General features: G+C 51.7%; 1 protein-coding gene across 3 annotated transcripts in view; it reads right to left on the bottom strand.

Annotated features, from left to right (window-relative positions):
• Positions 1-3,174: 3,174 nt before the first annotated feature.
• The window catches only part of KCNN3 (potassium calcium-activated channel subfamily N member 3), a 142,896-nt gene continuing 122,318 nt past the window's right edge, over positions 3,175-23,752 (bottom strand). For all 3 annotated transcript variants that reach the window (XM_036344163.1, XM_036344164.1, XM_036344165.1), the window contains exons 5-8: positions 22,480-22,590; positions 13,475-13,602; positions 12,495-12,564; positions 3,175-8,675 (exon numbers count right to left, since the gene is read on the bottom strand). In XM_036344163.1, coding sequence (XP_036200056.1) covers positions 8,379-8,675; positions 12,495-12,564; positions 13,475-13,602; positions 22,480-22,590 — 606 coding nt within the window. In that variant the 3' untranslated portion in view covers positions 3,175-8,378. The remainder of the gene's footprint in view (positions 8,676-12,494; positions 12,565-13,474; positions 13,603-22,479; positions 22,591-23,752) is intronic.

Below are 23,752 nucleotides of genomic sequence, written 5' to 3'. Positions count from 1 at the left end.
AGTTTCCCAAAGGAAAAACCAGCGTCCTCTTTGTTGACCTGAGAAAGTTTACCACAACTCCATTCAAAACCTTCAGGCACTTGACTTCTTTTGTTTTTGTTTTTAATATCCTTTACCTTTTTAATAAAAAGTAAAAAACAAACAAAAAAATACATCGATGTCCTGAATAGAACCCCTCTATGTAAAGGTCTCACTAAACAAATAAACATAGAACCAGACAAAAGAAATGGAGCTGCAAATAGCAATATAATATATTATGAAGCGCTTACATATGTATGTATGTGTCATATATGAGTGTGTGGGTATATGTGTGTGCACCTATGTATGTACACAGATGTAAATATTTGCCTACATACGTCACACACACATATTTATACTGACCTCTTTAGATTGAAGTCCAAGGCACTTTTTACAATGGACAGGTTAAAGCCATTAACTTAGAACATAACTGTTTCTGGGTACATATCGATTTATGGCGCCAATATCACAGTTCGCACCTCTCCCCGCTCACCTCGGAGTGTCTCCGGTTGGTGTAAAGGGTACGAGAACTGGCTTAAGAAGAGATTAGGAATGTTTCTAGACGCGAAGACTAACTCCTCTGGCTAGTTTCCTCTAGGGAGGAGGGTTCCCGCTGCTGGGATGCTGGCCCCAGGGAAGGAGCACTATGTCTGCACTGTCCTGGGCAGACCTTCCCGGACCCGCCCTGCGGGGCCAGCGACATTCTGATGGCCTGGCCAGCACTGGCTAAAACGAAAACCCTGAAAAGGGGCGGTGAGGGGGCTCAAGGCTGTGCAGTGAGCATTTACAAAACTAAACTGGAGACAGACCCTCTCTTTGCGTCCACCACCCAAGCTCTGTGGCCTCAAGTCATCAACTCATTCCGCAAAAGGAAGAAACGGTTTGATTTTCTGACCCTTAGTGATGCTGGTTACCATTGCTGTGGGTAAGGCCGGTGCTTCTCAATACTCAAAGTGTGTATGGATCGCCCGGGGACCCTGTGAAAAGGCCAAATTCGATGCAGTGGGCTGGCGTGGGGCCCGAGACTCTGCATTTCCAACAAGTCCCCGGATGAGGCTCCTGCTGCTGGTCCGTGGCCCACACTTTGAGTAGCAATGGTTAGCATACAGCCATGTACCTGAATTCTTGTTGGGGTGGGGGCTTGGGGAGGGGCAGGCTGCTTTCCCCAAATCAGGAATGTGTGTTGGTTTCCTCAATCTAGATGGAGTCATAACTCTGAGGGGGAAAGATTAGAATATATTCACTTACTATGCATGCAAAAGCCTTGGTCTGAGGAGCGCTAGAAGGGAAAGCAAAAAAAAAAAAAAAAAAAAAAAAAAAAAAGACATTTCAGTTCTATTTAGTAGCAGAAAAATATAAAGAGACAAATCAATTACCCCCAGTACATTCATCAGTCAATTATAAAACAGAATAAATGAATCCCCATTGCCCAGGGAGTGAGTAACCGGCTGAAACAGGTGCCCTGGCGTCCTGATGGCTTTGATGGAGCTCAGCCTAACGTGTAACTGAGAAGCAGCGCGGATGCGGAGTGAATGCCATCCAATCAGAACAGAATGTGTGTTAAGTTAGGTCTCAGCTGCACAGGCAGGTGGAAGCTGGGCATTTAGAGATTTGTCCTTCAGATGACACGAATCACTAAGCTCAGCCAGCCCCCAGCCTTAACTACATTGAAGCTCAAATAAATGGAGCTCTGAGAGGACCCCAGCCCTTTTTTTTTTCCCCAGGAGGAAGCCTGCTGCTTGGCACTGCCAGCATGCCTGTGTGGGTTTGCAGAATTTGGGCAAGGAGGAGACAAGCGCACCCAGCGAAGTCTGCCCTGGCGCTGCTTGGTTTGCAATGCCATCCCAAAGTGAGGGTAACAAGTGAGGGGCCTCAGGGGGGGGGGGGGCGTTGCTTCTGGGGAACCTTTGTTCTGTGACCAACACACCATGTTTTCATCGAGTGCCCCCGCCATTCAAAGGAGGGGAGTGAGAAACTCTCTGTGTGTCTCAACTGCCGTGTCGGAGAAGGAGGGCAACGGCCTTCGTAGTTGCTTACGTACAGGCTTTCCCCCAATGTTTCCCGTAAAGGAAAACATCTGGATGGAACCCTCTTTCCTCCCAGCTGCAGTCAACTAGTGGGAACGGAAGCCTGCCTCTTTGCTGATCTTGCTGCACAGGCCCTCCCCTCTCCCCCCTGTCCCTCAGGAGCTGCGCTCCACATTGTGGGTACACAGCGGGGACCTCGCTCCCTCCAAAGGTGCTCCCAACTCCGAAAGCCCATCGGCACAGGAGGCTCACAGCGAGCCCCGAGGAGGTGGGATTCCGGGCCAGCGTTTACTCTGACACAGAGAAACCCAGAATGCCTAGAATTTTGAGTCTTTTGTGTCACAGGAGAGCATGACTCTTCCCGATGCCCGATTCTGACTCAGCCGAAGGAAACACTGGCTGAGTTTGAGGCCTATCGTTCACGTCATGGGGCCTTTGAATTGACATAGAAAGAGCCTGCTCTCGTATTAAACTGGCTCTGCACAGCTACTAAAGGAGTAATGGCTTTAAAAAAAGTCTCTTCTGGAATGGCTTGATAGAATCTGGGGTGGAAGTATCCTCCTAAGCCCACAATAATGTCCTCTTGTTTCTAACAGTCGGGTCTCGGAGAATGAGGCTATGGCAGTTGTGTAGGCTGAGGGCCTTGTTCTGGGGCTCGGGCATCACTCGCAGGGATGTGTACTCAGAAACAGTCATGGGGAGAGCAGGCCGACACTTGACCTGCCAAAGACTAGTTGGATACAAAATGTTAATGGAAAGTTACAATATATTTTGTAATATAGCAATATATTTCATATTTAAAATAAACTGATATGCTTTCTCCTATCATTAAAAAATAGCAAGCAGTACAGAGAGGCAAGATGCAAATTCATAGTGAAGCTCAGCTGATTCTGAATATAAACACTTCAGTTTCTGAGTTTGCCATGAAAACGTTTCCTCCATGAACATCCTGTCATGCTCTTCTGTCCTTCGCTTCTGGTCGGTGCAGAATGAGAGTCTGGGGCCAACGCTGAGTGAGTTGCTGTGCCTTTAAACACTGTGTCCGATGAAGGTGAATCGGCCTTGGTTGAGATTCAAGAACTGAAATAATACGACACGGTTAGAGAACGCCATTTATTCCCTGTCCGCCTGGGAATCTGGATGTGGGCTGTTCCAATCAGATTCATATTTGATTTGTCATCGATTTTTTTTTTTTTTGGCTATAAATTCAGCATTTCTTTGGGATCCTCACTTCAGGTTGATATTAAATTTTGTGCTTTTCCTCCATCAGCCTGGCTGGCCACAACGTCTCTTTTGTTTGTTTCAACACATGGTCCGGGTCCAAGGTGACCGCTTCCAGAATGCGATTCTCAGGTGTGTCAATGAGTGTCACAGGGCACTTGGCACCTAGATTGGAGGTCATACGTTGAGGATTGGATCATGGTTTTGTTCAGAGGGAACTCCAGTTTGTGTTTGGGCGCTTCCAGTAATGGTGTAAGAAAAAAAAGATCACAGTTATTTCCTCCTAGCCTAGATTAGAATATACCATTGCACGGAATACTGTTTAACAAGCTTCCATCTATGCCAGTACATAGCTACATGTCCCTTGCCTGACAGGAGTTTAATATTCATTTCTATTCATGCAACCTGGCACAAGCCTGCAGGACGAAGCGCGCTCACCTACGTTCTATGCCGGAGGCCGACAGTGACTATTGCTATCCCGGAACATCCTTTCTTAGTGGGGTCAACAGCCGCGTTCCCCATGATTACTTTGGTGGCAGCAGAGAAGGAAGGGAAACTGTCCAGAGCGCCATCAAGCTGTCTGAATGCAGGGGGAAGGGAAGGGGCTGTTCCGCGCCTACCAGGAAGCCACCAGGTAGCTGTCTAAGGTACTGAAACCGGACGCAGCGGAGTCCATAGGGGACAGCAAAACGACCACTAACGGATCCTTCATCTGCTTCCCAGCAACTTCCAGGGAAGTAGAATGACTGGATGGACCTGGGGACACAGTTTAGGATTTAAAGGCAGTAACTTAAGAAGAGGAGTAACCTACTGGTAGTGCAAGGCTCTCATCGTGGCCCAGGTGCGGTGCTGTGATGGCAGGGCAACACTGATTCAGAATCGGGGTGCACTGCTTGTCGGGGTGCACTCTGAAGAGCAGAGAGGTCCCGGAGCTGTGTGCTCCTCCTATCTCTCTCCCTGTCTACTTGATAGATAATAATGATTTTTTGGTAACTCCTGATTGCCTTCAGCTGTCACGTCAAAGTGTGGGTTAGATAGATTTGGTCTGGCTTGCTGTTGATGACAATAGTGATTCCATTTTTTTTTTTTTAAATCGATTGAATACCTTGTTCTTAATAACATTAACTAGTGTCTTCATTTTAAGTACAGACAAACTGAGGTATGATGTGGTTTTATGAATTGGCCAAAGATGGGGATCCAGTGTTAGAATTTTATTCTGATTCTGAATCTCTAGTTTTCTTCTTTTCCACGATCACGCACTCACAAGGACATTACTGAAATCTAAGGGGGAAATCCTCAAATATATGAAAGTCATTAGTTTTTCCAGCCGGTGCCTTCTTATCCTTAAATAAACAATAGCTTGCCGTTGCTCAGCACTTTGGAACTTACTTGCACATACTTTTCCTCCACCTCCTAAGTCACGAGGCTGCTGTTACACCACTGGTCCCTGCTGAGGTCACTAGTGAGGGTGACTCAGGGCCTTGAGCCTCTTGCTCATTTGGGTCATATTAAGCATTTCTGGAGATAGGAACTCACGAAGTTACATATTATGAGGGTTGCGAGAGCGGTTCATAGATACCTTATGGCAATTTATTCCTGATGATCCTACGTATGTGGCCTTTGAGCCAAAGGTGATTTCCGTTTGGACTTCAATCTAAGGAGGAGTGAGCCCCTAGTCTGGTATGAGTTACAACTGATGCTATATCCTGAAGTTCCACTGAGATTAGTGGTCTTAAAGTATCACAGTACATCCCTGACTTTACAGTACATGAGGCTATAATATGGCTTAAGCGATGGGGGTAGAGGGGGGAAGTGGCCCTGTGTTATTGTTTTTTCAAGTGTCTAGATATTTTAGGGAACATTAGGGTACTTTGACCTGTTACTAAGTTATCATGAAGGTTATAGTAGGGACTCTGCACTAGGTCAGCCTTCCAGGAGTGGACAGAACTCAACCAGTTCAGCATTGGAGGGGATCGTAATGCACAGTTTTTTACATAGAGCCAATTCTTGAGCAGATCATTAAACCTCCTCCACCATCAAACTTGAAAATAAGGAACAAGAGGGCATGGTATGAGAGTCCGCCTGCCCTCTTCCCCCCTCGGCCTGTGATGCTGAAGCACAGTGGGATCAGCCAAAAGACTGGCTGTGAGAGGAACATCCGGGTAACATACCCTGGATCATCCATACCTAAGTCATCGGGGGTTGATTGTCCTTGCAGGAGAATGGGTAACTTCCCACATCCAGCTGAATTACTAGCACAGAGAAGCAGCCTTCCATTTACCAGTGCAGATCAACATGCAAATTTGATGACTTTTTTTTTGGAGGGGGGGGCGGGGGGGGGAGATTAAGTATTCTTTTGCCAACAATAAAATCCATCCATAGCTATTGCACTACCAATAGGTCAAGGCATGCTCCCAATGCCAATGTGTTTCTAGGATGCCAGTGGCTACTGCTACTGGAAGTAACTCCAACCACACCCTTTACTAGTGTTGCTAGCATGGTCTTCCGCGCTCAACTAAGTGTACAACATTCATGATGGATTACAGACGATTTATCCACAGACTGGGTGGGTCAATGATGGTCTGTGCACACTTTGGGGCTGGGGGAATGGCAGTGGAATCTTGCACGTCATTTATTTGAAATGAAGGATAAATTGATATTTGTGTGCACGTGCACACACACACACGTATCACAGCGCTGAGCAGAGTGGAAAGGGTGAATAGGAGTGAATAGTTGAGGGCTGTAGGTTAAATGGTCAGAGTTGGCACCCTCAACTTGACCTGGCAGTGGTCCTTACTCCGTGAAATGGAACTGATGCTTTAAAGAGACTGCATGGTCATGTCACCTGTTTACACATGGGTTTGTATGTTCAGCTGAACCGCCACTGAAAGCAGGAGCGCCATTCTTGGGCCATGAAAACGGAGAGAGATCCTTCCGAGAGTCAATAGTTAAAAGGACAAAAACATAAAAAGCCAACAGCAAGGGCGGCATCTGTGGTGTGCAAAGCAACCAATGAAAATGTTCAAAGGGATTATCGAATAAACATGAGACCATGAAAGGAACAGCAACACCAATTAAATAGGTTAAAAAAAAAAAAAAGTTTAGCAAGAGTGGCCTTAGTTTGCCCTGGCCAGGTGGCTCAGTTAATTGGAGTGTCATCCTGTACATCAAAAACGTTGCAGGCTCAATCCCTCGTCCGGGCTCATATGGGAGGAAATTGATCAATCTCTCTCTCTCTCTCTTTCTCTTTCTCTCTCACTTCCTCTCTAAAAATCAATTAAAACATATCCTCAGGTGAGGATTAAAAAAAGAAGAATGGCCTTAGTTCTAGAGTCATCCACCTTTTGCTGGTTCCCTTGTCTCAGGAGACCAGGCCAGTCCGGCAGAAGGAAAGCCAGCCCAGCCAGAACACGGCCTCCAGAATGGCGGCGGCGTCCTGCACAAAGCGAAGCCCAGCAGGGCAACCAGGACACCCTTTTGTTTCACCCTAAACAGGCAAAATGCTCCATGCAGCATCCTGTAGCTCCCCATGGGCAGACGTCAAAGGCCTCAGAGTGAGAAAGTGATGAGCAACACGACGCTTCCACATGACAACTGCTATGTGTGGTTGGTCACGGAGCCCTGGAAATACTTTGCTTCCCACAGGCCCCCTCCTCACAACGCCTGTCCCTACACTGGATGGCAATGTTTCTGAAGTCTCTTGGAGTTGGCGAGATATTAGAATAGTTTTTGCACCAAGGTTAACATGGCACAGTAGGAACAGGCTACAGACATATCCATGTCATCTCACCTGACCCACAAGGTTCCCTAAGGGATCCCTTTAATCTCATAATATTTCATGTGGAGGTGATTTCAGGTCAGGTAGAAGGGACCCCATGGGGCACATGACCCCTTTGTACTCCTAACATCTGGACCTGGAGACCCGTTGCTGGATACATCTCGCTGAGCGAATCCCCAGACAACACGTCTATTTACTCAAGTGTCATTGGGTCGCCCCTGCCTGTGCCTGTGTAGACCCCGTCCCCCACATGCACACCCCTGGTCACGTGCTCCATAGGAACATGACTCGTTCGGATATAAGAAGAAAACTCTGCAAAGCTGTTATTTTTGGAAGGCTGCTTATCCCTCCAGAATGCCAACAGTTTTAGCTTGGCATCCTCTCAAACCCAGCAACCTGGTGCACATCCAGGATGAAGCAACCTGTACTGTGTCTGAAGGGACCTGTACCTTCTGTGAAGCTCAGCATGTGGCCAACACCAGAAAGCTCCCTGGATGGAAAGCACCCACACTGGGGTCCAGACCAACTCAACACACATTTAGAGAGAGTGCCTACTGTGTGCAGGGGAAGGTGCCAGGCCCCTTTTCATTTGGGTCAAGTTCAAAGACAAGACAAGACTTGGGTGGGATGTGGGATGTGTGTGTGTGTGTGTGTGTGTGTGTGTGTGTGTGTGTGCACGTTCTTGCAAACACACAGGTTTATATGGGTATTGATATTGGATGGATGGGAAATCTGGCTTTTTATTTTTCTGGGTGTTTTTTTTTTCCCCTCCATCTCAATTGGGCTTTATGATTGTATAAGGTTTGGGAGGAAAGAATGACTGTTTTTGGCAAGTTGTGGGCAGCTCTCTTTTCCTTTTGCCATCCAGCGGCTCCCTCAGACAAAAGGAAAAGAGAGAGGTGTGCTCGAGGACCCCAGTGGTGAGGAGCCCACTCCCCAAGCCTCACACGCCCCCTCCCCCAGCGGGACCCTCTCTGGGCGGATCACTGTTGGCCGCGTCAAGCGCATGTGGCTCCCACTCCCGCTGTGAACACCTGAGATTGAGCGTGGATTTCTGTTCTCCACCAGCTCTGCAGCAAGGGCCCTGCCAGAGGTGTCGCTTCCTGTCATCTCAGCTTCCTGCTTCCAAGGAGAGGCACCTAAACAGAGATTAGATTTCTGGTTTCAAGGCATATCGAACCAAGCACGCTGAATGAACATGAGTTAGTTAAGTAGCTCGGACTCTCTTCTTTACATTCCCTGGTCTCAGCGTTCCTTGACGGCAAAGGGACCAGGAGAGAGCTGATTTGCATCTTAAGACCTATGGGTAATGCTTCTGGAGCGGGGAGGTTTATTTAGCAACTGCTTGAACTTGTGTACGGGGTCGGGAAGGAGGTGGAGCTGACCCCAATCGGGCTGTCGGAGAGTGGGGTGTGGGTGGTGCCCACTGCCACGCTGACGCCCCGGGCCTCGATGATGGCCGAGAGCAGCTGCTGCTGCTGCTGGCGCAGCGTGTCCGCGATGAGCACGGGCAGGGAACTGAAGCTGGCTGTGAGGTGCTCCAGCTTGGACTCCAGGCTCCCAATCTGCTTCTCCAGGTCCTCACTCCGATCATTGAGCTCCGTAATTAAGTCATACATGACGTTCTGCATCTGGAGGAGGGGCAGAGGGGCGAGAGTCAGGGGACCACAGGTCATCACAGAGCAATCTGCAGTGGCCAGCGTGCAAACGCCTCCAGATTCCAACAGGAGTAACTTCCACTCCAGCCACGCCCGGCGTGGCCAACGTGGCTGCAGCTTACTTTCTGGGAGACACGGAGGCTCAAGGGGAACGCTGCGTTCCCCTCCCCCCATTACAAAAGTAACGCATGTCCTATATAATAAAAGGGTAATATGCAAATCGACCCCAACGGCAGACTGACCAGAATGACTGCTCGACCAGTCACTATGAGGCACACTGACCACCTCTTGGTCCCTTTCCCTGGCTGGCAGGCTCCCATCACCCAATGGCGAATGGAGAACTGGGGGTGAGTGGCAGGGGATGTGGGCCGTGCCAGACCAAGGCCCCCGCCCCATTGGTTGCCCTCACACACAGAGAGCAACCTGCAATGGGGGCGGGGACAGTGAGTGGGCGGGAACAGCCAACCTCTTGGTCCTCCTGCCCCCCTCTCCCAGGCCAGCAGGCTCCGATCTATCGTCTGATGGCAAATGGGGAACCGGGAGTGGGTGGGGGGGAGAGGCGGGGCTGGCTGGCAGCCAGGGAAGATGGCCCTGGTTGCAGGCCAGGCCTAGGGACTGTATCCGCACATGAATTTCGTGCGCCAGGCCTCTAGTTCATTATAAAAAGATATTAGAGAATATGTATAATGGGAAAGAAGCAGCCCTTTTTTCTTAAATGGAGAGTTCTCATATTACTCCCAACTTTTAGTTCACATGGCGCTGGCCCCTGGTGATTAAAGTGACGCCAATGGTGGGGAGCAGATAATGTGAGACTTGGGAGCACACTCCCAGGTGCTCCTGAGGCAGCAAGGGCTGAGGGCCAGCCTGCCGGTCGCTCTGTGTCCTCCCGCCAGGTACTGTGGCTCTCGGGCTCCTGGTCGTCTGCCAGTGACACCCTGATCCTATGTCATCCGAAACTTCAAACTACTCTGGAAGATGCAGAGACACTGGTGCCCTCAGGGCCCCGGGAGTAGGCGATAAGGCGGGAGAGAGAAAAAAGGAGTAAAGGAAGGTGGCCAATGTGAAAAACCAGAGAGAAGATGGGGGAAAGGAAGACTGAAAGCGTCTTCCTTCCAGCCGACGACATGCCCACAGGAACTAACTGGTGCCCAGAGGGAGCCGTCAGAAGGGGGATGAAGGCCGGGCTGCTCTCGCGCCCAGGACACTGTCCCCGGTGCCCTCGGAAGAGCGGGCGGCTTTGGAGTGAAAGTGCTTCTTCCATTCATTAGCAGTGAAGCACCTCCTCACCTTCCCAGAAGGTGCAAAACCACAAACACATCTGACCACGGGGCACCCCGGTGAGCGGGGCTGAGTCCGGCCCTGGGTCTCGGCCCCAGCGCTGCCCGTCGCCTGCTCCTGACCTCGGGACAGTCCATCACTTTGTTCCTTTGGATCTTGGGTTCCTCATCCACGTTCATAATCAGAACGACCATTCGCAAACCCTTTGTAGCTTACAAGGCATTTTCACAGACTGGTCTCATTGGATCACTTACGCCTCTGAGGCTAGGAATTGCTTTTACATTTCAGTTGAGGGAATGGAAGTTAGCAAAGAGCCCCAGGCCTGCCAGCCCTGCCACCCGGCATCCAACACCACAGCCACCTGAGGCTTCCTCAGCTGGGGGTGAGGGGGGGGTTTGAGGGTGGGGGGTGGGGGTGGGGGAGGGCAAAGAGCAGGGCTGGGAGGTGGGGAGCTGGGAGGAGAAGCACAGACAGGAAAGGGGGAGAACACGGCAGTCGTCTCCCCTGCGCGTTGCCTGGTGACCGGAGGCCAGGGAATGTGGACAAATGGGAAACATGCTGAGCTGCTGCCGGGACCTTGGGGAGACTCCCAGGAAGAAGACACAGCCTGGATGGCCGCCAGCATTCTCCTCTCCAGGCCTCACAGGGCGCCTGCCCTGCAGCCGTCTCCCCTAACCCTCTCCTCTGCGCCCCTTCCTCCCAGATTATTGACCTCACTTCCCCACCCCATTCCCATGAGCCTCTTCCCAGTTCACGGAGGTTTTGCTGCACCCCGTCTGTTCTGCGCTCGCCCCACCTCTGTGAGAGGCTGTGGGTGGCGCTGAGGAAAAGCACTCCTTCCAGGTGAGAGGCAGGCAGGAAGCATTGCTGCTTCCAGAAGAAATATCCTGGGGCACGTTGCTGGGCCATTCCTGCATCTCATGGGGTGGGCCCCACGCCCTGTTAGCCCTACAAGACCCTCCTCCTGGCCACAGCGGATTGGTCCAAGGGTGGACACATGACCCAAACCAGCCAGTCATCCCATCTCGGTGAGAGTTCCGCATGAGGATCCACAGGCGGCCGATGGCCTTTGCCTGTGGCTAGAACCAGAAGACTGACTCTCTGGACAGGGGCCTGCCACAGTCGGTCGGGAGACAGGAGGCAGAGAAAGCTGCCGGGGACGAGGGACGGGGGAGAAAAAGAGAGAGAACTGAAGCGGGCACTTGGACAGGAGAGAGCAGAAAGGGTAGGAGGGCTTTCCAGGGGGACTCCAGTTAGCTCCTTCCTCCAGTCTGCCCACATGCCTGCTTTGCGGGTCTGCCTGGAATGAGCCTTCCTTGTATCTTTATAATAAATGCCTCCACTTAAAAACTGAGTCCCGGTGGGTTCCTGGTAAGGGACATACCCAAGGCCCCAGGGTGCTCCCTCCATCCCTCCACATGCCCCCTCCTCCGGGCTCTCAGGAGCCCTGCATGCCCCTCTGCACCCTTCAGAGGCACACAGGCCTGTGGTTTCTCCCCGTACAAGCCACGCATTCCCTGGTCGGAGCCTCCCGCCCCCCTGAGCTTGGGAGGCCCTTTGTCTGGCTGGATCCCTTTTCTGAACAAGGCGCAGCACATGGTGCAACAACCTGCCATTTCTCTGATTGCACCCTCTTTTCAAAGGGTGTTTAATTTGCCTGAGGGAGTTTCTCTTGCTCACCCGGGAACATGTGCCATTATGGTAATTGACATCTGCTGGAATATCCTGCTAGTCTGGCCCTGGGCTGCACACTTGAAATATAATTTCTGTCAGGAGTCAGTGAGAAGGCCTGCAAGGGGGAGGGGTGGGGAGGGGGTGCGGAGGTGGGGAGGCCCTCTGTTCCATGGCACCTATACTCAGCTGCGCCAGTGATTTGCAAGAGGAGAGCGCGTTTCTTTAGAGTATTTACAGCAGTTCAGGGCCAGAAACGCAGAAGGACAGTGCGGTGTCCAGCCCTGGGGTTCTCAAGGGAGGACCCCCGTTTGTAGCATCATAACGTTCATCACAGGCTATTTGCCTCTTGAGAAGGAAAGAAATGCATCCCACCCCCAACTCAGGGCGAGCAAAGCTGGTCTATAAGGACCGAAGGATGCAAGGAAACGAATGTCCGATGATACCAGCAAACCGGAAGGATTCTCCCGGTGTGATCTCGGCAGCACCGTGGCCATCAGTGTGCCCCGCCCTGTGCAAACTCGAGCTCATCTTAGGAGCCCTCAGGGTACAGCCAATAGAGCAACACACTACAGGGATGGAGAGGGCAGCTAATGAATTCCAAGCAAAGACAAACCCGAGAGATTGAACTTGAGAAACAAACGCCAGGTTTTAAAAGGCGACAGGACACACGGGTAGCCTGCACCTGGGAAGGACTTGGACCGAGACCGTTTTGTAACGGAGGAGGCAGTGCCCCTTGCCTTCCTTGCCCTGCACTGTGCAGTGTGAACGTCAGCCACCCCCGAGACGTCTAAAGGCCGGCGCCTGAGGACTCCTTAGGACGGCTGCAGATTGGCCACTCACCTTGGAGAGGTCCACCAGGGTGTTGGCTTGGTCGCTCAGCTTCCTCTGCTCCATCTTGACGCTCCTCAGTCTGCGGAAAAGAGTTGGGACGGCCGCGGTCTTCGAGTGCATGCGAAGGTTTAGCCCCACCAGCAGATTCCGCATTCCCATCAGCTCATCTGGTTTGGAACCCAGCGCGGGAACCTCAAACGTGGGTGACAACTGACCAGAATCAAGGGCTTGTCAGGTCCCCAGAAAGCAAATCCTCGTCTCCATGCATGCTTGCCTCCAGCCACTTTGGGTTCTCACTGCTCCCGGATCATTTTCGGGCGTCTACGCCTTTGTCTACCCAGCGGTGGGGAACATTTTTTTCCCCCACCAAGGGCCATTTGGATATTTATAACATCATTTGCGGGCCATACAAAATTACCAAGTTAAGAATCAGCCTGCTCTATTGGTCAAACATTTAATTAACTCACCCCTGATGCCTTGGCAGGGTCAGGCCAAATGATTTCGCTGGCCTTATGCGGCCCGAGGGCCGCACGTTCCCCACCCCTGGTCTAGGCTATGCCTTCCACCTTGAATGCCCTACTCTCGGCCTTTCAGGGTTTCCCCAGAACTTCTAGGTCAGAATAACGGCTTTCACCCTCTATTTTCTCACTATGCTTTAAAAAACACGTCTCTTATAGGAAGCACCAACCACAATTTGTTCTGCTTGAGTTGTAACGTGGGGTGTGTGTGCGTGTGAACTGTGAGAACCCTTAGAGCCTCTTCCTCTAATTTTCACCTTCCATGGCAGCCTGCCCCATGTCTGGCAGTGGCAGGTGCACCACATGAATAAACAGACTGGCCTGGGTCCCCTTTATCGCCCCCGGGGCTCACTGAGTGGGACAGAATGGATCTCTCCTATCCCCTGAGGGTGCAAGGAGGGGCGGCCGAGCTGTGGGGTCCCACTCCTCCTAACCTGGCCGTCCGCTGGCCCAGCCTCCCCGCCTACTCACTGGTGGATCGCTTGGAGGAACTTCCTCTGGTGCTTCCTGACTTTGGCATGGTCGATCTTCTTCAGCAGCTTCGTGTGTTTGTAGATGAGCCACGTCTCCCGGAGGACGTTGGCTGCAGCGTTCTTGATCTACGGAAGAGTAAAGAAAGCGGGTTGCTGTCTGGTTCAGTTTCCTAATTTCACATCAGCCGTTTTCCTGTGTGCTGAGATAGCCTATCTCCTAAGGAAACGACTCTGCAGTGATCTAATTCCTTAATCAAATCATGACCTCTGAGGGTGGGTGATGAACAGGCATCTCCTGCTGATCCTGTGCTGGGGGCAGTACCCTGGAGCCTGAAGTTGGGGGGGTGATTCTTGCTCTTCCTTAATTATTTCGGGACTGCCTCCGACTGTTGTTGCTGGTGCTATATTTAGACAAGCTGCCTTAACAAGACCTGGGGGCCCGGGGCACCTTTTGAACAGATAACTATATACCGTTGCTGCCCTCGCACGCGGAGTTCCAGTGCAGAGACTCCCATGGTGCGTTGCTTGCATTCGGAGAGTCAACAGTTCCTATCAGCTGGAGGTTTTTAAGGGCCTTTGAGGAAAAGTCTTTCCCACCAAATGGAGCCATAGGTGTCCGCAAATCCATTGTTTCCTTTCCCAAACGGCCAAACACATTTACCCCGCAATCTCACCTGTGACTGTAAGTGGCATGAAGCTGAACTAATTGAAAGCTGTATCTGAAAACTGGTGAAGACATTTAGGCGTGAAAACAGAGCTGCCCCTCCCCCTCCCCTGGCTCCCTCACTGTGCGCTGCGATCACAGGTTTCAACATACGACGCTGTCACCGACTGACATGGAAAGCACGGATGTCACCCGGCCCGAGACTGAGCGGAGACATGTGAACGACATGCAGATGGCTGGGGACAAAGCTGTAGTCCAAACACAGACGTCCGCAGCAATTAGCAACACGAGCCAGCAGAAACGTCTCTTATTAAGCACACGCACAACGGCTTTTTGGTTAACCATTCCCCGGTCTGACAGCCACGCACGCTGGCCCAGGCCCCCAGCCCGGGGCCTGGAATGAGTAGGTCGGCCCAGGAGAAATCAGGTCACCAGCCAGAAAAGATTTTAATAAAACTGGTGAGTCCAGGCTCGCTGCTGCAGACTGACATCAACAGATGGGACGTTGTTAAAATCCTGGGACATGTGGGGAGGCCGGGGGAACATTGTTTTGCAGGCTGAAAACTTTTGTATGTGTTTTCAAAATTTATGACTCAGGCTGGATTACATTTTTCATCGGCCCAGAAGTGATGTTCTTAAAAGAACAGCTAAGTCTTCTCAGAAATGTCTAAGTGACATAAATAGTGCTTTTTTCCGTTCAGTAAAAATCCACTGTGACAACAGTTTTAATGACTTAATTGCCCAACTTGGGTAATTTCTTGCTTGGAAGGAAGCAGGTCATGGTGAGTATGAGCTGGAAAGTGAGCCTCCAGGTGAGGGGGGGGGGGGTGTCTCTGGGGTTCTGTCCAGGCCGCACAGAAGGGAACCCCTTCTCTCTGCATAGAGCAGTCTTCTGTAGGAAGGGGGCCATTTGACACGTGATCCCCTCAGTTTCCCTGGGTGCTTAGCCTCCAAGGAGAGCCTCACAAGAAAATAGCAGGAAACCCTGCCCTGGCCTTTAGGAGACCAGCAGAGCCCTCCCTCCACGGCTCCTCGTCCCATGGAGTTAAGGCATAAAGTGGCGATGGGCCTCTGACAGTCATCTCTGTGTCCACGTGGAACAAACATTTGCATTTGAAAAGCCTGCAGGTGGATTCTGGTTCCAGCAGTTAGGAAGCAGTTGAGGAGTAAATGCTTAATTACCTATAAGATGGGAAAAAGAAGTCTTTTCTTTAAGGTTGATAGGAGGCCCAGAGGAGGCAACGGTGGAGCTGATCGTCTGAGGCTATACGTCAGCAGGCACAGGTCTGAGTACTTCATGTGCGTGGACTCAGTTAATCTTCACAACCACCCCATCAGGCAGGTACTAATATTATCCCCATTTTACAGATGAGGAAACTGAGACACAGACCGAGACCAGGAAGTTCTAAGTGGCAAATTGAGTCCAAATGGATTTGTGTTACATACACAAACTGATATTGGTTATTATCATCTCTAGCCCAAACCCCTATTTAAAAGGAAACCACTTCAGCCCAGTGGGTGTGGCTCAGCAGTTGAGTGTTGACTCAGGAACCAAGAGGTCACCAGATCGATTCCTGGTCAGGGCACATGTAAGGGTTAAGGGTTTGAGGTGTGCAGGAGGCAGTTGATCAATGATTCTCTCAACGTTAATGTTCTATCCCCTTCTCCCTTCCTCTCTCTCTCGCTCTCTCTCTAAAAAAAAAAAAAAAAAAAAATCAAAAACATATTAAAAAAAATAAAAGGAAACAGCTTCAGAGATAGGCATTGAGGGCCAGAATCACACAGCTAGCTAATGGCAAAGTCAAAACAAGGGCCAGGTCCAAGAAGAGCAGAAGGTTTTCATGTGGTCTGAAGAAAGACCTGCCTAGATTTTATCTCTACACAAACAAAATTATTTCCTGTTTTCCAGGACCAAGGAATTGGAAAGGACATTAGAAGATTTTTTAATCATCTTGGCCTCCACTTAGCAATATGACAGAGCAGGGAGTCCGTGTCCTACACTTAACTTCAGCCCAAATGCGAGGAACTGAAATCACAGCGCAGCCAGGGCGGCTGAGAGAAGCAGTCGCATCATCTTTATGGGTCTGAACAGGAGGCCCCTGTGTATCCGGGGAACTGATGCTAAAGGCCAGCGTCGGTGCTGGCTCTGAAATTAATTGCCAGCAAACAGCCTGGCACAATGTTAAGTAGATCAATATCTGTGAGAGGAAAAGAAATAGGCTTTTAACTGCTCTGCGCTGTCCCAGGTCGACAGTAACTGCTACGGTGACCAGGGTCTCCCTTCAATTCACCTGGCAGATGAGTAGCGTTAGGATGGGGAGCAGCTGAGGTCGTGTGCCTTTCTTGAGGTTCGCTGAGTCCCTGATGGGGCTTGGGTGCCCTCTGAGCTCTCCTGGTAGATGGGGGCACCAGGGTCAGAGGTGCTCCTGGGGAAGAGATGGGTCAGGGCACTGGGAGACCCTGAGCAAGATCGGCCATGACCAGATGGGGTCAGGAATGGTGAGAAGAGGGCCTTTGTGCGTGGAAGGCTGGCTGTTCTGTTCCCTGAATCCAAAGCCTACAAGCTGATCGTTTTCTCTGCATATGTTCTCCACCCAAAAAATGTATGCTTTCATTCTGATGAACGCCAGATGGGCTCACTGACCTGCATACTCTAGGAAGGGCTTTCAGACTAATGGGGTTGAGCAAGGAAGTCATCCAAAGAAGATCTTGCAAGGAATAGTGACAGCTGACATTTACTGAGCACTTACTGTATGCCGGGCTCTGTGCTTGCGAAACACTTTGTGTTCGCAGTGTTCTATTAGCTCTCAGAAAAACCGCACAAGTGGATGCAATTATTGTCTCCTCCTTGGACCTGTTACTAAATCTCCCTGAGACTCAATTTTCTCATTCCTTCCTTCAAAAAACCTTCGCCAAGACACTGTCCTAGGAGGTGAGAAGACCAAGATGCACAGCCCGATAACATCCAGGCCCCCGTGGGGTTTGTAATCTTGTGGAGACAGCATGCAGTTTGTCATATCTCATCAGAGAAAAAGACGGCGGCGAGCTATCTCGAGAGGATGCAAGTGCGACAGATCTGAAAAATGGGGCTGGAGTGTTGATTCAATGAGAATGCACTCCCAACGCGTAGCACGGAGCCTGGCCACAGTGCTCTTCAATGTAGCTTCATGAATACCCGCTCCCCCCAGGTGAAGGTCAGCTTCTTTTTCCTCACTGCCTCCTAACAAGAGAGAACATTGAACAGAACACAGAATTCTGTCCCTTGAGCTCTTGGCCATATCATCCAAGTCCAGGGCTGGCTCGGGCCGCCTCCCTGCCAGGGTAACCTGCCACTTGGTAGTTATTACTGAGGGACTGCAGTCTGCAGAAGGAACACGAGACAGGGACGAGAGAGGCACCTTGTTGGACTCCCCATGTTTCCAGAAGCCACAGGCAGACCTGGGTGCCCCCCTGGGGGACATCTTTAGCATGGGGGGCGGGGCGGGAGGCTGGAGAAGAGGAAGGGCGGTGGGAAGATCAGCCTGCGAGGTGAGTGTGCCTTAACTTTAATAAGTACTCAAGTCGCATTTAGATGAACATCACAGTCTGAGAACCTAGAGCCAGCTCCATTGGACACTTGGCTGGGGAGCAAGGCCCGCCCCTCTTCCCCCTCTGCCAACCCCTCCCCCTCCCCCCTCAGCCACCCTGACTTCCTGCAGCTGCCACCTCTTTCACCTCCTTACTCTTCCCTCTCTCCTTCCTTCCCCATCCCTTCTCAGGCCTCCCTGTCCATCTCACCTGGAAGCGGCCCAGGAGATGGGGGCAGGAGCGAGAAGAGCTGTATTTCCGAGGTTCAAAGCTGGAGTCTGAAGCTCTTCCCCATAGCAGCACGGTAATGAATGGTGGCGATTTCTATAATGCTATTCACGTGACGCTCAGTGAGTCTGGAGGTAACCCGGCTTTTCTCTCCAGCAGCCCCGGAACCCTAACCACCAGGCTGAGTTCCAGGGAACTGACTGCTCTGGGAAATCCACTGGGTGATGGCTGGAGAGCTGCCCGCAGGCCTGAGGACAAACTGCAGCCCCGCTAGGACCCGGCTAGGTGTGAGGGCCAGGCCACCCTGGCCCTCACTGGGCCGGAGAGCCACATTCCTAAGGATGCTCCCAGCTCAAACACCGTTTCTATGTCTACTGTGCCACCCTTGTCTGGGCAGAGCCCTTGTGGGTAATAGAACTTACAGGCCCCTTCTGGGGAGAATTAGCATTCCCGACAGCCGCTCCATCGACTCTCTGATACCTTTTAAAGAGATTAAGCCTGTTATGGGAACCCACTCTTGGGACCAACCAGCTGTCAGCCACCAATCCAGTGTCCCTTCACCAGACTTTCTGTACCGGGTACAACACTGACGACTTGTCTTTTCCTATAAAAGACCTGACCATGAGTAAATCTTTGAATCAGTCTGCTGAGAAAAAAAAAAAAATCTGCTTTTCCCAGCAGGATTGTGATAACACTTTGACATATGCCCAGAATTAGAAGTTTTCTTTCGCACTGTTCAGTAGGTATACAGGGATTACTGAAGGTTTCTGAGCAGGTGCTAATGTGTTCAGAGCTAAGTCTTAGAGGCTAAGGAGACCCACGGGGGGGATGACTGGGTTAGAGCGGTGATGGTGCAAGACCGAGGTGATGGTGGCTTTAGGCACGGCGGGGCAGAGGGCATGGAGAGGGCGGCGGGCATAAGCAGCCGTGGCCATGGCAAGGTCAACTCAGGCTCAGAAACTGCTCGCAGCCCTGTGGGTCCAGATGGTACTAGTTTTTCAGGCGTGGGGAACAGTGACGTCATTAGCTGACCAGGGAAGTCAGGAGAAGGAACTAATTAGGGAAGATGTGGGTATGGCTTCATGGGGGAAAGGAACTTGGGTGAAGTATTTGGAGCGAGAACCCCTTGTGGCAAGGATAAAGAGACACAATCCTCAGGCGGTGGCACACGTGGGCAGCGTATCTTGCCTTTAGAAAGGAGAGGTGCTCTGTGAGGGCAGGCAGGAAGGATGAGGGCAGGGATCAGTCCCCCCAGAACACAAAGTGTGGCGTCCAGCAGGTGACCCTGTGGTGGATGTGTTTAGTTACATAACAGAGAGATGGGGACCTGGAGCATCGAGTGGGAGGAAAGATGGGGAGCTGGCGTCTTTTTTGCAGTCTCTCTGTGTGTCATTGACATACATGTTATCGAACGGCCTAGCGGTGAGCAATACATTAGAGTTACAGAACAACAACGGCGGTAACCTGCAAAGTCAGTGCGAGAAGGCCCGAGGGCATAGACACAGACAGGGTGCCGAGTCAGGGTGACAAGTTATACCAGCGGGAGAAGAGGAGCCGTGGGATGCGCGAGAACCAGAAACCGAGTTCTTGCTGCCCACCAATAAACACGTAAAAATCGTGTGACTCAACGGGCCAAGGCAGGGCGATCAAACACTGGAACGAGTGTTTTTGTGATTAATAGGTTACAGTTCTCTTTTTGTTTTTGCTTAGGTGTTTGAGGAATGAAGGTTGCACGCACTTGTAAGAGGTAAGAGGTTGCTTTTAACTGCAAAATTGAATTGTCCCCTCCTGAGAGTCAGAGCTGGTTCCTCCCACAACTGGGTGTTTCTCTGAGATCATTTCTCTGAATAGACTGAGCCTAGCATCGCTTTGACCCAGGAGCCACTCCGGCTGGACACGCTGGGCCTTTTGGAGGGGACAGAGGACAGACGGGGCGACCCCAGGGAGAGGGAGGTGGGCCTCCCTGAGCAGGCCAAGCTTGCAGCCGGTGTCCGCACTCAAGGTTGTCCCATAACCTTTGTGAGTCCCAGTCCCTCCAGCTTTGGGAATACCTCCCTGTCAGAACCATGGCTTCTGTGTTGTTTGGCTCTCTGGGGAAAGATACTTGACATGAAAGGGACATCTCAACAGATGGAGAGTTTTGAGCGAAGTGAGATGTTATGCGATTACAGCGGTGCCTTGCACTCACGAATGAGCAATAAATATTTGCTGATTTGATTCTCAGGCCTACTTTTCCAGGAGAAAGTGGACTGACTTGAGGAGGATGGTAGAGAATTGTTTCTGAAAGATTGACATGAGCCACCACAATCTCATCTCCTTGGCAATTGTGCTGCAGGAAAATTGTTTACTTTCCTGTCAGGGGAGGGAGCTGGCTTTCCTCAGCTTTATTTTCCTCTGGAGTCTGATAGACGGAGTGAAAAATGGAAGACGAAGGAATGACATGAAACACAGAGCATCCCCTTGGTTGCAGGAAGCAAACCAGAGCAGAGAGACTGTCCATGTCTCAGCTTCAGAGGAGGTTTTAGAGGCCAAACTCGTTGGCAGTCACTCCTGCACGTAATTGTTTCAGGGAAATAGATGCAAGTGTACTTGCACAGCGGTGCTCCGAGCTCCTCTGTGACTTGCTCGGTGCCAGGCATAGCTTCTGCTTGCGTTACAGTCACGGGACTCAACTAGAGGAGCCGGGTCCCAGGGTTGTGGGTGAAACCCGAAGGGCCCACCCCTGGGTACAATCCTGCCATCTTGATGTTATGAATTACGTTTTCTTTTGTACAATGGACAGCGCAGGCCCACCATGTACCATATGCAGTAAATCCTCACTTAACGTTGTCGACAGGTTCTTAGAAATGCGACAAAATGATGTGTAACAAAATTACTGTGCTTGGCCGGCGTGGCTCCGTGGCTGAGCATTGAACTATGAACCAGGAGGACACGGTGTGACTCCTGGTCAGGGCACATGCCTGGGTTGCGGGCTCCATCCCCAGTAGGGGGCGTGCAGGAGGCAGCCTATCAATGATTCTCTCTCATCATTGACGTTTCTCTCTCTCCCTTCTTCTCTGAAAATCAATAAAATATATTAAAAAAACAACAACACCAAAATCGATGTTACCTTAGCACCAACAAGAATGAAGTCCCTATGACATTACACCAACATTATAACAAACATCATCGTCCAAGGCCCTGCGCACAACCATCTGCATGTCACCAACATCAGAATATGTGCCTGTACCTGCTCCTTTTAACAACTGTGGAGGCTCTTAGAGAACCCGATACATGTAATCAAAAACCAAACAATCATGCACCATAAATAATTCTGCCGAGAACCGGAGTGGCCTTGGCAAGAGCGCACCCTCCCCTGCCTTCCCCGGGAGCTGGCTCGTCCTCGGCCATCCTCCTCTCTCTCTGTTCTCCCCTCCCGCCTTGGTCTCTGTTTCTAACACATCTTTACTGGGCTGCAGCGTTGGTCACTGACATTTTTCTCTAGCTTTCAAAAACCCAAATCAGCCTGGCTGGCGTGGCTCAGGGGTTGAGGGTCAACCTAGGAACCAGGAGGTCATGCAGTTCAATTCCCGGTCAGGGCCCATGCCCGGGTTACAGGCCTGATGCCCAGTGTGAGGCCTGCAGGAGGCAGCCGATCAATGCTTCTCTCTCATCATTGATGTTTCTATCTCCCTCTTCCTTCCTTTCTGAAATTAATAAAATTATTATTTTTTAAAAAAATCAAAATTCGGTTGGGCCTTCTAACCCACTTCGGTCCTAAATGAGAAGCCCTTGCTATGGCGGCCAAGGCCCCACACAGGGTTTGGATTCTCGCTCATCTCAGAAAGAGGAGATTGTGCAGGGACTCCTTCGTTCCGCCTGCAGCTCTACAGAGTGTCCCATCGGCGCTGTCGTGACACGCACGGCTCCCGCCTGCCTGCTGCCGTCTCTTCCGAGGGGCCTTTTCTTCTCTGACAGTGCCGTGGGGTGTCAGGCCCAGCGCGCTCCCCCGTCCTGCACATTTCCAGTGTTCATCCTTCCGAACCATTCGCACCGGGTACAAGTGAGAGGCGGCAGCCAGTTACAACCCAAAGGGGGAGAGCCGGATACTGACATTGTCTGGGAACGGGAGCTCTACAGCGACGATCCTCTTTAATGACATTTTTGAAAGGATTGGATTTAGACACAGTTCCCATTGCGTGTTTAAGACTCTCGACTGCCCTTCCTAATGAGGCTCATGAAAATATTTGAGCATAAACACAACCGCTGCCTCACGCTGGGTGATTTATTCAATTACCACGAGGCAAGGGAGCGGGCTGCACCCCGTGTGCTTCGGATTTAACTATCGGGAAAGCGCTTTGGCTGCCGGGGCGTGCGCAGCCATTTAACACAAGACTCGCCCCTTTTGTGGAGGCTGTTCGCAGGGGCCTGGGGCTCCCTCCAGCCTCCCCTGCAAGGAGTCGCCCCCGTCTACACCGCGTGACTGACTGCTGCCCTTCCGATCGGCTTCCACGCGGGTCTGAAGCCCCCCGCGCCCCGTGAAGGCGCGAGCAGCGGCGTCTTACCCGCTTGGTGAGCTGCGTGTCCATCATGAAGTTGTGCACGTGCTTCTCCGCTTTGGTGAGCTCCAGCTTTCGGGCCACCACGGCCACCACCAGGGCGGTGCAGCCCGCACCCTGTGGGGGGACAGCAAGGGGACCGGGGAGAGAGCAACATCATTAAGAGGCAAGGGTCAGGCGGGAGGCTCAGGGTGCCCCCGGGGCCACTGTGGGGTTCCGGGAGTGGAGCGGGGCCCTGAGCCCTCTGGCCGGTCAGAGCCACCTCACCTGCCCGGGCCCTGCTTCCTGCCCCGCGAGAAGGTCTGCATCGCCCTTGGCTTAGCTGCCGAGCCTGAGTCTTCATGGAACTGGCTAGTTCCCCATGAAGCAGGACTCCCAAGGGGGCTGAAGCTCTGGGGGGCGGAACATGCAGCCGTCCGGCCACCTGCCAGGCTGTGCGGGGGACCCGGCGGGGCTGGCACGTGCAGGCCCCGCTCCCTCATGCGTGTCCCAATCCCACTGCCGCTTCCAGACCAGGGGGCCCGGAGGAGAGGCCACACACACGCTGGAGGGAGCATGGCTGCTGCGGGCAGAGTTTTCCTGTAAATAATCTAATAAAGAGGGAACGCGTTCCCCCCAGATCGCCTCCCGGGGGAGCACTGGCTGGCCCGAGCCTGTTCTCTCCACGCTGTTGGTCCTCAGTTGGGGCTTTTTACCCGAAGGTCTAGGCTCTGACTCAGCACAAGGAAGTGATTCTTTCTCAGAGATTTTTAAAGAGGATGACAATCTTGCCTCCGACCAGGATTTTAAGGGAACTCGCAGGGGCCTCAGTATTTCGCAGAGCAGCTTTCCTATTCTGCCCAGGTAGGTCCATTGCAGGGGGTATAGGGGAGGGTGAGCAAAAAAGCAGGTTCCCCTGGACTCATGCTCTCTCCTACTCCCCTGAGCGCATGCTTGACTGTCTGAGCTCACCCGTCCCCTGCAGCCGTCACCCTCGTCCTGCACACCGGCCTGGCCCTGCCTGACCTCCACGCATGGAAGGAGATGACACGCTCAGCAAAGCCCACAGTCTAATCCTCGGCTGCAACAATAGAGTTGCCACAGAGCCCAGCTTAGCAGTTGAGGTTCAAGGACTGAAGGACTCAACCAGTGACAGTTCTGGCTCATCAGGTCTCACAGAATGTGTGAGAAATGGTGAAGAATGTTCTCAAAGGTACATTATCTGGACCCGAGTCGGGAGGAGCGGATCCGGGTAGAGCAGTGCCTACTGTCTCCTCTGCAATCTCTCTTCCCTTCTCGA

Source organism: Myotis myotis, unplaced genomic scaffold, assembly GCF_014108235.1.
Source record: "Myotis myotis isolate mMyoMyo1 unplaced genomic scaffold, mMyoMyo1.p scaffold_m19_p_18, whole genome shotgun sequence".
NCBI classification, from domain to species: domain Eukaryota; kingdom Metazoa; phylum Chordata; class Mammalia; order Chiroptera; family Vespertilionidae; genus Myotis; species Myotis myotis.
The sequence above is the reverse complement of the archived record's forward strand: the minus strand, read 5'-3'. Positions and strand labels throughout refer to the sequence as shown.